This window comes from Pygocentrus nattereri, chromosome 3 (genome assembly GCF_015220715.1).
Source record: "Pygocentrus nattereri isolate fPygNat1 chromosome 3, fPygNat1.pri, whole genome shotgun sequence".
Classification (NCBI taxonomy): domain Eukaryota; kingdom Metazoa; phylum Chordata; class Actinopteri; order Characiformes; family Serrasalmidae; genus Pygocentrus; species Pygocentrus nattereri.
In genome coordinates, this window is record NC_051213.1 from 20,492,324 (window position 1) to 20,507,246 (window position 14,923).

General features: G+C 37.1%; 2 protein-coding genes across 2 annotated transcripts; one reads left to right on the forward strand and one right to left on the reverse strand.

Annotated features, from left to right (window-relative positions):
* The first annotated feature begins 3,177 nt into the window (after positions 1-3,177).
* Positions 3,178-8,504, forward strand: f3a (coagulation factor IIIa). The gene is given in 7 exon segments (XM_017700373.2): positions 3,178-3,471; positions 3,617-3,725; positions 4,522-4,715; positions 4,991-5,175; positions 6,294-6,462; positions 7,616-7,726; positions 7,729-8,504. Coding segments are annotated over 7 exon segments (864 nt in total). The 5' UTR covers positions 3,178-3,404; the 3' UTR covers positions 7,758-8,504.
* Positions 8,505-10,054: 1,550 nt separating this feature from the next.
* Positions 10,055-14,648, reverse strand: acp5b (acid phosphatase 5b, tartrate resistant). The gene is made up of 7 exons (XM_017700372.2): positions 14,551-14,648; positions 14,097-14,208; positions 13,032-13,222; positions 12,425-12,552; positions 11,763-11,954; positions 10,842-10,989; positions 10,055-10,613 (listed from the first exon to the last, which is right to left on the reverse strand). The coding sequence occupies exons 2-7, from the start codon at positions 14,170-14,172 to the stop codon at positions 10,374-10,376; spliced, it is 975 nt and encodes a 324-aa protein (XP_017555861.2). The 5' UTR covers positions 14,173-14,208; positions 14,551-14,648; the 3' UTR covers positions 10,055-10,373.
* Between the last annotated feature and the right edge of the window lie 275 nt (positions 14,649-14,923).

The following is a 14,923-nucleotide window of genomic DNA, read 5'->3' on the forward strand; positions in this document are numbered from 1 at the left end:
GATTAAAATGAAAAGACAAATAACTGTTTTAAATGTATTTTTATTTTTCTCACAAATGACTCATGCCTATGTGAAAAGTATGTAGGTATTTCATTTCATTTTCTATTTTGGCAGGATGTTTGCACAGATGTTTGGAAAAAGAAATTGTAAAAGGAGGTTTGCATTTAGTTTTCCTCACATTTTAATAGGATTTGCCTTCCATAGTGTTCATAGCTGTGCTTGCTAGTCATCCACTGGCTAGTGTTTTTGAGTTATGCTCAAAATTAAAATTGCCACAAAACAGTCATTACAACAAGTTATAGCATTCACTAAAGTAATGGCGTTCTTAATTTATTGTACTGGTAGTGACAAAATGGAATGCTCAGTCATTCGTTTTGATTAAAGAAACATTTTTCAGGTGCAGTCAAAGCAAAAGGATTTTAGTCTATAGTACAAGTCAGTGTCCAATGATCCATATACATTTGTAACCATTTTGAATATAAAGACTTTTAAAAATAATAACAGCTGGCATATTGCATATGTTGTCACTTTTTCATTTCTATATTAAAGTTTTTATTACTCACAATATAACAATTACTTTTGTTGCACATAAAACTAAAACTTACTTCTAACATCATCGTAAATAAAAAAACTGCAAAACAGTAAAATTCATATGACAGCACATTTATTAGCTATCCAAACTAATAAACTAACAGTCTAGCACATGTTATGTATGAATGTCACATATTTAAATTGCATGTACAAATCAGTATACAGACCGCTGGAGTAACTGGAACACAGTCGTGCATGAGCTCAAACTGAAAACCACACTATCAGAGAATAAGTTTGCAGGAGATCATTATCAAAACATATGATCCAAGTTCAATAATATATATAATATAATAATAACACAGTACACTGTTGAGTAATAGTTAAACTATTACATTGGATAAAGATGAACTGCACTACATTCTCATTAAATGTTCACCAAAGCCGTTGAACTACAACAAAGACCTTTGGAAAGGTGTGAAAGTAACTGCACACTAGTTTCAAAAGCAGAACATAAATTCAGTATTTTAAAACAAATAGTTCTGGTCCTGAAATCGGACTATCTTATGCACACCTGTGACCACCTCACAACTGAACTCTGTATTACTGTGCCATGTCACAAAAAATCCTTGTGCTATTAATGGAATAATCTTTGACTCTCCTGCTGCTCACAGGGACCACCAAGTGATGAAGAAAGAACATGTTTTTTTTATCCAAACTGAGGGGCTGATAACTTATTTTCTTAACTATAAGTAGGATGGTCAGCTAACTAACAAACGTAAAGATAGTAAACAGCCTAAACAACTCCATTGTTAATACCACAGGCTTGAATTAAAGCACTTACATTGTGATTCCTTGTAAAACTGCAATATAAAGTATAAAGAATGTGACTTGAACGGTTGACATGTTTGAAGTGCTTGTGTTGCAGTCAGAAGCCGTGTGGATCTCAGGCTGAATCCAAAACGACTTTAGTAATGTGCTATTATTATTATTATTGATTATTATTATGTTGCCTGCTTAGGCTGCTGCCCCCGCAACCCGGATAAGCGGTTGAGGATGGATGGATGGATGGATGGATGGATGGATGGATGGATGGATGGATGGATGGATGGATGGATGTTGCCTGCCATTTTATAAAGGCAAAAAGCCACAAGAGGCTGTACCTTGCTGCAACGTTATCACAGGGAAGGGTGTAGACACAACAGAAAAAACTCCCTTCCCTATGACAAAATCACAGTATTGCGTGGCCTCAAGTGGCTTGTTGTTTGTATCTACTGCTTATTTAGAGGTAAATGTTAAAATGTTTAAAGCTTCTCTTGGTTTTTCCATTTTAATGGAAAGCCTTCCTTTCCCAGACATTCCTTTCAACAATGGCTGCACTCTAGGGATGTGTTAAATAACAACACACTTAAACTCATTTCACAGGCTGTGCCGTGCGCAATACGCTCCTAATGTAGCCTGTAATGCTGGCACGTGGCACCACAGCGGCAACGCGGTAAGCGCAAAAACAGCGTTTAAAAAATCCGTTAAGTATGTTAATACCGTGAACACACAGGCATCTCCTCCTCTTCATACACCACCTGCACGGTTAGAAATAACGGTACTCTGCAGGTACATTTTTTGTTAATCAAGGTACAAACAATGTAAATGTACCCTCACAGGTACAACAGAGGTTTTAGGGTCCAATTGTGAACCGTATGTAAGTTTCATCTCAGTGGATTATGGTACAGCTATGTTCCCTGATTAAAGGTAGATGTACCACCCCAGAGACAAGAGGGGTACTGCCCCAGTGACAGCTTCAAGCCTTTATTTCTGAGAGTGTGTTGAGAAAGCCAGCAACAGTCAGGCGGCTAGTCAAGGTTTTACTGTTAATCTCTTTATGTCATCTAAAGTTTATATCAGATAAACGGACAACACAGACGTTTACATTACGTAAAAACACCAACAGCTCAAACAGCCACCGCTCCTGCGTCGCGACGTCGTGTGAAGTAACAGCGGCTCCGCATTAGCATGAGCCCGTTCTGGTGTGATCCGGCTTTACTTGTGTTGCCCATGTAGCACTTTTTGTGTCATGTTGTCATCTGATTTAACTTAATCCTCATATTTCTGATAAATGGGCACAAAATATTTCAACACATTTAGTTTCAAAAGTAGCTCAAAAAGTGTCGTTTCCAACAGGACAGCGCTGCGTCCAGCCAGAGGCAGAATGTTTGTTAACCCATCTGGTTTTAGAGTGCATCTACGGAGCCCCGCGAGTGACGTCCTGTAGAAATAAAAATAATGCGTGGCCACGACTTAGTAAGGCGTGGGAATGAGATGTTTAAGTCGTGGCCATGACTTAGTAAACTTAGTGACTTAGTAAGTTTAATGTATAGATGCATAAAAAAGTGAACTTTGAGCGTATTTTTCGTTGTTTATGCATTATTCCATTACTCGCGATGAGAACTGCGAAAGGTTAGATCGTATAAGGCCAACATTCATGTACACAATCGCTGTGAAGCTTCACAAAAAAGGAAATCCTGTGAATTAAGCCTCCCGCTTCAGTGAGACCCCATAATCGGAGCGGATACCCTTATATGGTCATTAGTGAGGCGCTCTATGATTCAGTTAGTGCAGCTCTGGCCACTCAGCGAGCAAAGCGCTGAGTAAAGGAGGGACTCGAGTCAGAATGAACTTAGTGACTCGTTCACTGCGCTAATGCTAGTTGGCTCCCAGTCTGGGGGATTACACACTCACTCCAGCTCTTCAGGACAGTATAAATCTCACGGGAGGAGTTTACAGGAGCGCATTTTCACCTGGTCTCGGGAGTTTTTCTTCAGCCTGCTGCAGCGGCGTCTGGAGTTTAGCTTTCCTCTGGGAATACAGTGAGGAGCACGATGCGGACCAAGCTCTCCGGCTTTCTCTGTGTGTGGGCGTTCTTTTTGACCCCCGACTGTGTTTCAGGTGCGGCTCGTAGCTGTGCTGAAATCGTGTCTGTTCGTCTTTATCGAATTTTTCACTCCATCTCTCATTTGCCCCAGTTATCTGTCCTGTTCTGCCGTCTGCGGTCTTAATGAATCTGAATGTTTCTGTGCGCATTCTTGTGTAGGCACATTTCCAAAAGCCCAGAATGTCACCTGGGACTCGTTGAACTTCAAGACACTGTTGACATGGAGCCCTAAACCAGTGAACTATTCCTATACTGTAGAGTTCTCCAAGTAAGTGATGCCTTTCACTTTATTCATGTATGTGCATATTTAGTCAGTAAGCTCATTTTGCTAGTACGGGATTCAGAAAGTAGAGCACATGCACTTTGAACTTAAAGTAAATTTTCTTAGCTCAGTTTTTTGATTCCAAGTAGCTTAAAGAAAGACTGTCTACAGGTACACTGTAAAATGGCTTGTCAGTTCAACCTCAAAACATGACTTCATGTGGTAAAAAAGCAACAGAACCGGTTTTATTCAACTTAAAAAATGACTGATCTGAACAATCGTTCATTCAAAGTAATTATTTAGGTTGAATAAAACTAATAATACTAGTCCCTTATTTCTGATACTAAGAAACGGTTAACCTCATCGCTTAGTATCAGAACAGCTTCCTCAAGAAGGACTTTATTATGCATAAAGCTGTTAACCCTAAAATTCTCCAGCTTATTACATCTTAATTATTAGTTATTATTCAGTAGCTAACATGAAAACAAGTTGTTCTTAAGTTAAGTGAACCCACCAGCGAGTAAGGGGTTATTTTTTCCCAAGTGTCTAGTTACAATTTAACATGATAATAGTGTAAAGTCTGTTCATAGAAAATAGTGCATTTATTTCCACAACGTGAAGAAATCTTAGGTTTTGTGACTCACACTGTCTAAGATCTAAGATCAGTTCTGACATTAGAGTTCTGTAGAAAGATAGCACAAAAATCCACACCCTCTGCTTGTTTCAGCATGCTTCGCTTTCTTTAAGGCTTTTGTCATGGATTACTGGTTCAGCCTTAAATGCTCTTGTAATTTGTTTCCAGACAGGGCCAGAACAATGAAAGGATTCCTTCCTGTATTCGGACCAGTGAAACTGAATGTGATCTAACTTCTGGACTCACAGACCTGAAAGGCCGTTACACCGCAGATGTGGTGTCAGAACCAGTGCGGGGTGTGACCTCTGACCTTACTGAGGACCCCTACACAACATCTCCCTTCTTCATTCCCTACCTAGACAGTAGGTTTTTTTTTTTTTGTTTGTTTTTTATATTTCCACTGTTTAACAATGATTGTATGTGTGATTGTGTTGTTCTAAATCCGATTATTTAAAAACTCAATTACATAGCATTGAACAATTTTGGAATACCAGATTATATAATACAAATTCATCAACTTCAAAGCTTCATATACCATTTCAAACCAAAGCATGACCATTCAGTTTCACAAAATACTAATTCAAATCCTGTTGTCACAAAAAAAAATCATTGTATATTCTGGTACTTTCTGTTTCAGCTGTCATTGGCAAACCTGAATTTAGTATCATTGTGAGCGATGATCAGAAGAAAGTAACCCTCTACATAACAGATATCCCAACAGCCATCTTCAATGAAAAGAAACAGAGGCTGACAATTCGAGATATCTTTAAAGATGAATTGCAGTATAAGATCTCCTACAGGAAAGCAAAGAGCACTGGGAAGGTATGTGGTGATTTTAAATGTGTTCTGGTTTTAATTCTTTAAAGTTTAATGTAAAGTACAACATCTTAAGATCAGTCCACTGTTGATCTGTATGAATACTGTTATTGATGTAACAAAACTTCACATCTCTGAAATGGTAAGTGTACAGGAGAAGGAAATAAATAGTGCTTTTCTATGATAAGAATTTATTTCAAGTTATTTTGGAACATTTTTTTTAGTGTGTTGTTTATGAAATATTTACATGGTATAAAAGGCTGCTGACATTTTCAGATTTCAAAAACTAATGTTTAATATGACAGTGTTGTGTCTGCTTAGAGCTGTTTAGAGTGGCTTCTCATTTACACCCAAATGAATGGTAATCCACATTTTCCTTGCTTTGCCCAGACAAGCTTTAGTGTTAAAACGAGCAGCATTATTCCTAATCTAAAAACGTGGCGCAACTACTGATTCATTTCAGACTTACTTACAAAACCTATATCTCCTCAAATGACCTTTATGGGCATGTATTCTTATTGTCTTAATCAAAACTTAAGAGGAGAAGGTACACATGTTCTTTAATGTATGACAGTGTAACAAGATTGTAATTTTGGACCATTGTTATCGGTCAATATTCACCATGAAATGTTCACGGAAAGTCAATGGTAGCTGCTGCGCTCAAATAATGTTGAAACATTAAAACGGAAACAAAAAATGGAGCTATACGGTCTTGATATGACAGTGATGATATGTGACACTGGGCCAGCTGCTATGGCTACAGATGTTTTTGTATGCGTATTTTACCTGTTGTCTGTAATGTTTGATGCACATAATCAATGGAAGGTTTTTAAGGCAAACAGGTCCACCTTATTTGGCCTTAAGAGAAAAATGAGACATAGTTGTGAAATATAGTTGATTTAAATCTGTTAAACTGGTTCTTTTGGCCCTGAATGATATTTGCCACCTTTGGGGTTATGCCAAATTTGCAGTTTTGCAAGAACAGGCTTGCAGCTTTGCTCACATATGGATTCTGCTATGATAAAGTAATGGAATGTGAACATCCATGTAAAAAGAGTCGGAAACTGTCATCAGTTAAAAAAATGAAATATTTCACATACTGAAACCTGTATTCTCCTTCTTAGAAAGAGAAGTTGAGTGCGGGCAGTGAGATCGAGCTGACGGATCTGGAGAAAGGCAGGAGCTACTGCTTCAATGTGCAGGCTTACATTCTCTCCCGCAGCCCTGGCAAACAGTTGGGCGAGCTCAGTAATGTGCAGTGCTCTCCAGAGGAGGCTACGTCTATCTTCGAAGGTGAGACATGAGCTAAAACAAAGAATGTCTATTTCATGTCTATTGGGTGTTAGTTTGGGAGCATTGTGTATACAGATGGAAAAACAAGAAAGTTTTTACTGTCTGAACAAAACCTCATATCTTCAAAATGTACTTATCAAAATTCATTTTTTGGCCCATTCACATGGAACTTTGACACAATGTAAAGGGCAGGTTGGGTTTCCAATTAAAATAAAAATGAGAAAATTATATATGTACTGATATATAAAATCATAATAGATGTTTCATGCATGGCCACTATTAGGTAGCTTTTGCAAAAGCAATGTATGTTTATTAAATAGTCATTTGTGCTTTTGCAACCTTTAGAAAGTTTTGGTTCCTCACAGAACCTTTCCATGGATGGTTCTTTAGAGGAGCATGTTTGTAAATGATATGTGAAGTACCTTTTCAAGGCTTTAAGAACTTTTACAAAATGTAAGGGTTCTCAGAAAGGCCCTTTAAACTGATAAAGAATCTTTTATTTTGCAGAGGTTCTTTAAAGCTTTAAAAGGTCCCTCATGCTCACACATCTTGTTTTCAAACATAGTTCTGTAGTGAACCAAAGTGGTTCTTCTATGACATTACTTAAAGAACCACTTTGACAACTTTATTTTTAATAATTTACACATACAACAGTGTGTTCCTCAGAGATATTACAACTATAACAAAGATATATATATATATATATATATATATATATATATATATATATATATATATATATATATATATATATATATATATATATATATAAAAGAAACCTTATTCACAACAATATAGATACGTGAACCGGTGGTAAAATGGTAAAAAGCATTAGTTTTTGACACTTGTGATACATTTTGTGCATTTACCTGGATCAGCATTTTTGTTTTGTATAATAGTGAATTAATACATTTCTCAGAAAGCAGCAGATGACGCAGTAATGGTGGTGGTTTTTCAGTGTGCTGATGCAGTATGGTGAAGTGAGAAGGGTCAGCAGCTAATAGCTGAGGTGTAGAAGCTCAGAGGATTCAGTCCAGTGTTTAAGCAAAATTCCTTTTGTCTCTATAAGACACATCAATCAGTAAGTGAATGTCAGTGTGCATGTGATGTAAAGGGACAGATCACTGATCTTCTCCATTCTCTTCTCTTCTAGAGTACAGCTTGACAGTGATTGCTTTGGCCATCCTGGCCATCATTGTGATAATAGCAGTGGTGATTGCAGTTATAGTGCTGTGCTGGAGACTTTGGCAAAGAGCGCAGAGAAAAGGGAGCGATTGCCTTTGAAGTACATGTAAGGAGTGTGTTTTCTTCTCCCCTGAAAACAGATCCTCACACTCATGGGAATACATGGTACAAGCAAACTGGACTCAACATTTCCTAGCTTACTCACTTTAACACTTCGGTGGGAAACACTGGAATTCTACATTTTGTTTCTATGAAACTTGACAAGGTAGATGTTATTTGTGATTTATTATCTAATGCAGCAGATGTTCATAGCTCTTTTTTGTCATTGGTACTTTCAATTACTGTCATTATTTACCATACTTTATAAGCACTACCTATTTTTGTAATTGCTGGAGTTTAGAGTTTACTGTTTTTAATTGGTAAACTAAATAGTTTGGGAGCTTTACTGTTGGGAAAACCAGAATATACTTACATAACTTACATAACAGATTTTGTGTGTGGGCACTAATTTATTTTTCTATCATTTATAAAAGCAATATCTGTACATTTGTTTTAATAATCATATTTATGGTTTTGCAGTTCACTGTAATAGATGTATAACTTACAAAGCTGACAGCTGATTTTACTGACACACCTGCTACAAACTAAAATTATATATTAAATTATCATTAATATTGTTGTTGTTATTGTTATTATTATTACATGTATTGTGTCATAAAACTGGAGAGACTAAATAACTGTGCTAACAATAACAACGTTATTTGTTACTTTATATATGTGAGAATCTGTGTACAATGGTACGAAACTTGTGTTATCACTTTTTTGAAACTTCAAATAAAATCTGTACATTCACTTGGCATGTTTGATGTCATGTTGTCGCTTTGTACTATTTCAAAAGCTGGAAACCGAATCAGACATGTCTCAGTATCGCCCCCATGTGTCTGCAGTGGAAGCTTCTGAAAACACAGAAATAAACACTATGAAAAAGCTTCAGGTCACATAACACAAAATGGTCATTTAAAATGTTAAAACAATGAAAAGTATTTTCTCAGTGGATCTCAGAGGAAGTCAAAGGAAGACTAGAGTTCATAAAAGGGTTAAAACTTATCGGGAAGTAGGGCTCCTAACAACACTACAAGACCTAGTAGACCAGAATACTGTCCCCATCAGATAACCAGCACTTAAAGCTTAAATCACTGAAGTAGAGTGGAGTTACTTGGATTGTGAAAAGCAGGAAATACAATAACTTCCACTATTGATCTTTAGAGGTATGGAAAGATTTCTTTGAAAAAGAAATAGGGAAGCTGTAATAAAGGCAGAGTGGACTCACTAAATACTAAAAGTATTATTCAACACTTAATGATGGGGGGCGTTTTGCACAGTACTGTACATGACATATTTTTATTATTGTCTTACTGAAAAAAGTGTAGTCAATGGCCACTAACTCACTCCCCACCTTTTTTATTTCTGAATTATGTCTGGAACACTGTGTTTAAATATAATTACTACATTTCACTGAAACACTTGATATGACTGTAAATCTGAATACTTGCAATATTGCTCATTTTATTTCCACAGTAATATCTGACTTTGCATTTTTTGCACATTTTTACTTCACTTTTAAAATGTTAGCTGCTAGAGTTACTGTATCAATCAAATACTGTATACCTTTGCTGCAGTTCTGGCTGCTACCTCAGTGACTGCTATGCTCATATATGCTAGGCTAAGCTGCTAATATGTCATAGTATGTTACATCCTCCTTTCATATTTAGGGAGGGATGTCGTTTCGTTTCACTGTGTACTTGTATAAAGCTGAAATGACAATAAAGCCTGACTTCACTTGACACACATTAATAAAAGTCTTATCTATAAGCATAAATGTTTTAAGAATACAGAAAATGATGAAAAGAATTATGCTGATAAAAAAATCAACCAGGTATGTAAAAAAGGTTGTGTAAATGGCAGTTTCTAACAGCACTGTATTTACTCATTCCTGTTGTGTTTATTGCAAAAGTGCTTGCTTTTGCCAGATGGAAACAATTGTATTTTATACAATCGAAACTAATCTTTAAGAAAAATAAATTGTAACTTCCCATAGATCGTGTTTAAGCTGTTATGTATAAACACTGAATTGTACACAATTATTTGAGAGCTCAGAAATCAAGGCTCACCATGTGACCGATGTTTGACAAAAGAAATACAACTGCAACAGGGAAGCATTAATTCTGTAAAAATGTACCATTCTATACATATAGAGGTCAGCTTCACAATGGAAAAGAAAAAAACTTTGTCATCAGGCAAAAAAGAAATAAATAATTAATTGTTGTTTCCATATGGCAGCAATACGCTGTGATGGGTCAATGAACACGCTGCATGAGATTGCATGAAAACACACAATCACACATGATGCTTTGCTGAATGATGCACAATTTAATATGTAAAATCATCATAAAGAAAATATAATTATTAACACTGAAAGTTTTTCACAAGACAGATCTTAAAAAATGAAGTGGGTAAAACTTCAGGTTTTGTGATGAAATGTGCGTGAATGCAGTATTAGTTGAGAGCAGTAAAAAAAAATTCATGAATGTACTAAATCGACTGAGGAATGTTAGGGAGAACAACATTGCTCAAAATATTGATGTTGGAAGTTCATCTGGGAAATGGTTATAAACTCATTCTGTTCAAGGCCACTTCATAACTGATGACCAGCATCCTTTACTGTATCATATGTTACGTTTGGGCACAGTTGTCTGATACACACACTTCCCATCCAGCTGAATGTAACTAATGAACATCTTGCTCTCTGTCACCTCGAAGTACACGAAACCTCCTAACGCTTGATTCACGGCACTGGAAAATAATTGCCAAGATGATGGGAAGCTCTTTGCATGGTAAGTGGAAGTATCCAGGAAATTCCCACTGCCGCTGATAACATATGGACTCCCATCCTCCTCCTTAATGAACTGATTAAAGAATTAAAAAACAGGATTTGAAATACACAGCAGTCTGAATAAACTTTGAGGTACAAATACAGTGAATTATGTATTTATTTTTATTATTATTATTATTATTATTACTATTCTTATTAGTAGTAGTAGTATTTTTTTTTTTTACTATTAGTTCATTTAATAATCTCCCCACTCCCCCCTTCATTCTCTCTCTCCATTTAATTTTCTTTTAAAGATGCTCACCTGCAAACTGTGGTCATGACCATTCAGATATAAAGTGACATTGTGCTTCTTCAGCAGTGGCCTTAGCCTCTTTACCAGACAGCGAGTAGGGCCATGGTGACCGATCGACCAAACAGGATAGTGTCCAGCCACGACCACAAATTCTGACCTGAAAAAGAACAACAGTCAGAGCTGGGTAATAACTAGTTACATTTGCTTAATTATATGTACATAAGTACAACCTTTGATGGTTTGATTTGAACTTTGCTGAGTCATTTTCAAATGATAATTACTTTTTACTTCTACTCAAGTTTATTTGTCAGGAAAAGAATCCATGTTTTACATTATTACCCAGTAACATGTAGCTACTATTTTGTGTGTTTAATTTTATGGTATATTGGGGACAGCATCTGTACTGGTGTACTGGTAGGTTTTTTGTTTTTTTTTGACATGATACTTTTGTACTTCTACTTGGGCTTCTTTTTTGGAAAGGTTCCATATTTGGGCCCTTTAATGCTGTATTTCCAGGATTATTCATTGATTATTTTTAGTGGAAAATAACACTGATTTTAAGTGTTTTGAATGAATGGTTAAGTTGAGTAATGCTATTGTGTGAATAATCGGTAAGGGTTGTGTGGTAACAGACACAGGGTGTGTTTTTCTGGTCACACAATGTCCTCAGGAATGCATGGGTGTATGTGGGCAGAGGAGTGTGGCAGGCCAGGGCTTCTAAAAACATGTTCCAAAATCTTCACATTCCTATTAAAGGATTCATCCCTCTTCTAAGAAAAAAACACCTTTCAGCAAAGTCATCACATTTAATACCTGCTTGTGGTTTACCCACAGGTCCTTGACCTGACTTGGTCTTGTTTCCTTAGGTTTCGTTTAGTTTGTGCTTGCTGAGCTGTGCGATTGGTTTGATGCTCAACAATCAAAATTTACCTGGTGTTTTGGAGTGTCTCCTCAATCCACTCAAACTGCTGGTCAGCAGCGGTGGAGTCCTCTGGGGCTTGTGGGTGGACTCCATCATAAGTGTTCCCACACAGAACCACTGTGTCAATCATCAGGACCATCATGGAGACGTTGGTATGAGGAATATTAAACTGTAGCTTATAGTAGAGCTCAGGGTATCGCCTATGGATCAGCAACACAGTTCCCCTATTACACTATTACATTATTACAATACTTATACACATATGCACATTAATACACACAGCTACACTGCTGGTACACATTGTAGGTTTGCAGCTAGAGACTTTAGTCATCTTTTTCCATGAATAAGTGGACAGTTTCACACTTAAGGCAGTTTAGTGTGAAAGGCTGTTGGTAGTTTTCTTCATGCACTTCCTCAGTAAATGTTAGCAATGCAAAATGAAAATTCTTGTCTGACACTGAAACCAAAGTTCAGGACATTCTGGACAAAAACAACTTATATATATATCATTTGGAGATTTATTTATGCTTATGAATCAATGTAATAATGCTGACCATGCTTCAAAGGCAATAACTGGCATGAGAACACGTTTAGTCGTTGTGTTATTGCTAGATACCGGCACATCACGTCACCTTCTGCACATGAACTTCAATACTTTGTGCAAACTCACCACCTCTCTGATCTGGTTGAGTAGGCAATCTGAGCAGACACATTTCTCAAGTGATCATGATTTCCTGCCACCAAGTACCATGGCACAGAAATCAGAGCTGGATGGGAGAAGACACGCTCGAACGTAGTCTGAAAGGATAGATTAAACCAGGACTAAGTATGTGTTTGTTTCACTATCAGCCTGAGCAAACACTGAAAGAGTGCTTTGTACAGTGAAGCAGGTTCATCTACTGCAGTATGATACTTAATGTCATGTGGCACTACATCCACTAGAGGGCACATTTGTCATACTTTATGTGCTAGGAGCATGTGACATAGCTTGTGTCTATAGTTTACTAAGGGAGGGTCTTCAATATTAACAGCCTTTTGAGTTCTGTCCAACTCTTGATTACACCCGCATTCCTGATAAACAACAGTCTTGGTAGACCTGTTACAATGTGCCCTTTTGGCAACGTTTCCCAACTTCTGAACACTTCAAAGCACTCTTTAGTGTGCAAAATTTCAGGTATTCAAGGTAATTAGGATTTGATGAGTACGTCTGATCTAAATCACAGAGGTGTATAACTCTCGCTCATATTTCCAGTTATTAGGAAATAAAAAAGGCAGACCTTGAAGCGGATATCATCTACGTCCTTGACTCCATCAAAGTAGAAATGATCTCCCAAGCTGAGAACAAAATCTAAGCCCAAGCTTTCAGCCACTCTTCCCAGTTCATTAGCTATTTTCATCTCCTGTGGTGTGTAGAAGGGTGTTGAGGGAAGGCCACCCCAGTCTCCAATGCCAACAAAGCGCAGAGAGCCTAGAGGAACATAATAACGAGGAACTGCTACATGAAGATTTAAATACAACTACACTGTATGTTCAAAAGTATCAAGACACCCTTTTTATATGTGAATTAAAACCCTTTAACAAGTCATGGGCAGTTGGCAAAAATGTATTACATACTTCTATAATAGCTCCATTAGTTTGCATTGAGGTCCCTGTAGTTACTAAATGATAATCCTTTGTACGCAATAAACCTAGAATGTTAAGGGGTTAAGGTGCACCAATTGGTGACACATGAGTTCACATAAGTGCACGAGTCGAAGGTTACCATGTCTAATGCCAAGCATCAGATAAAGGGTTAAATCTCCCTATGCATCAGCCAGTGCCTTTAGGATTAGTTGGAGTGGTGTTTTTCATCCATGAAGATGAATGCAATTAAAATTTCTCAGCAATATTCCAACATCTAGTGTAATGCCTTGTCAGAAGAGCAGAGGCTGTTTCTTCAGCAAATGGGCAAGAACTCCCTACTAATACTCTAAATTTCATAATTTAGTATTCAAAGAAATTGGATAAGCTGGTGACTACAAACTTTTGGACATTTTGAGTTGGTTACACAGACAGGGATTAAGTCTGCACCTGGACTACCTTTGCTTTTCAACGAAAAATCTCTATTCAAACTGCTGTGTAGTTCAGGTATAGGCTTAATCTATGTCTAGGAAACTTACCTATAGTGTACATATGAAGCTGTACAATCACACGCTACAAAACATTTAAGATAAGTTCAAAGCCTAAAGCAGATTACATAAAAACACAGGGTTATTAAGATTGCATTTGCAGAAGTGAAAATCCACCATACAGACAGATGTCACTGCACCTGAATTAGTAGTTTAAAAAGAAGAAGTATGTACTTTGTTCCTGAGCTTGACATGGTGCGTAGAGCGTCTGAAGGACGACTAATAGCAATGGAGCCAGGTACCAGGCCATGATGCGAGTCCAGATGGAAGGTCTATGTTGAATAATCTGAAAATAAAATGGAGCTGTGGAAGTGAAGTGTCATGACACGAGTGCTTTCATTTCTATTCAGTACAGGAAGTTGGTGGTTTAAGAAAGGCTTCCTGTGTTGGTCTAGTAGGGAAAAAAACAACAACAAAAAAGTCATGCAAGCCACATGACTGGTGTCAGAACATTTTGTGTCTTCACACAATAGGCCACACCTTGATTTGCAGTATAGCTTTTGCTTAATATTAATTCACATTATTATTATTATTATTATTATTATTATCGTTAAATGATTATGAAGACAATGGTATAACATGGCAGTCTTATTCCGCCGTCTACAATTAAAGTAAGCAAAGCTCTTACTGAAAGACAGAGTTGAGGCTCTTCACTGGTTCCCTTATTAATTATTGACAGAACTGGAATAGCAGCCCATGATCACACCAGCACAGAAATGTCACTGAACATAAGACTGACTGTAGTGTAAGGCTACAGCCTTTAACCTAGTCAGAATAGGCCAGGGCGGAGCCTTGACAAAGTGCCGGTATCTACAATGAGGCAATATTGTGCAAAAAGATATGCTGCTGCCCCTAAATACCACTTCTATAACCAGACAGTTGCTGCAGAATAGCTTCAGATGAAATGAGTAAGTAAAGAAGAAGTAAAGAAGGTAAAACTTTAAAGTTAAATCTTATGGTTCAAAATGATCAGTTAATTGGGTACATGAAGTAGCTATTTC

What these genes read in the sequence shown, in the direction of transcription:
- acp5b (XM_017700372.2), bottom strand. Translation starts at nt 14,172, where the DNA reads ATGGCCTGGTACCTGGCTCCATTGCTATTAGTCGTCCTTCAGACGCTC. An exon ending in TAGATGATATCCGCTTCAAG is followed by an intron (nt 12,553 to 13,031) that starts GTCTGCCTTTTT and finishes CTATCCTTTCAG; the next exon opens with ACTACGTTCGAGCGTGTCTT. An exon ending in GTCATGACCACAGTTTGCAG is followed by an intron (nt 10,614 to 10,841) that starts GTGAGCATCTTT and finishes TTCTTTAATCAG; the next exon opens with TTCATTAAGGAGGAGGATGG.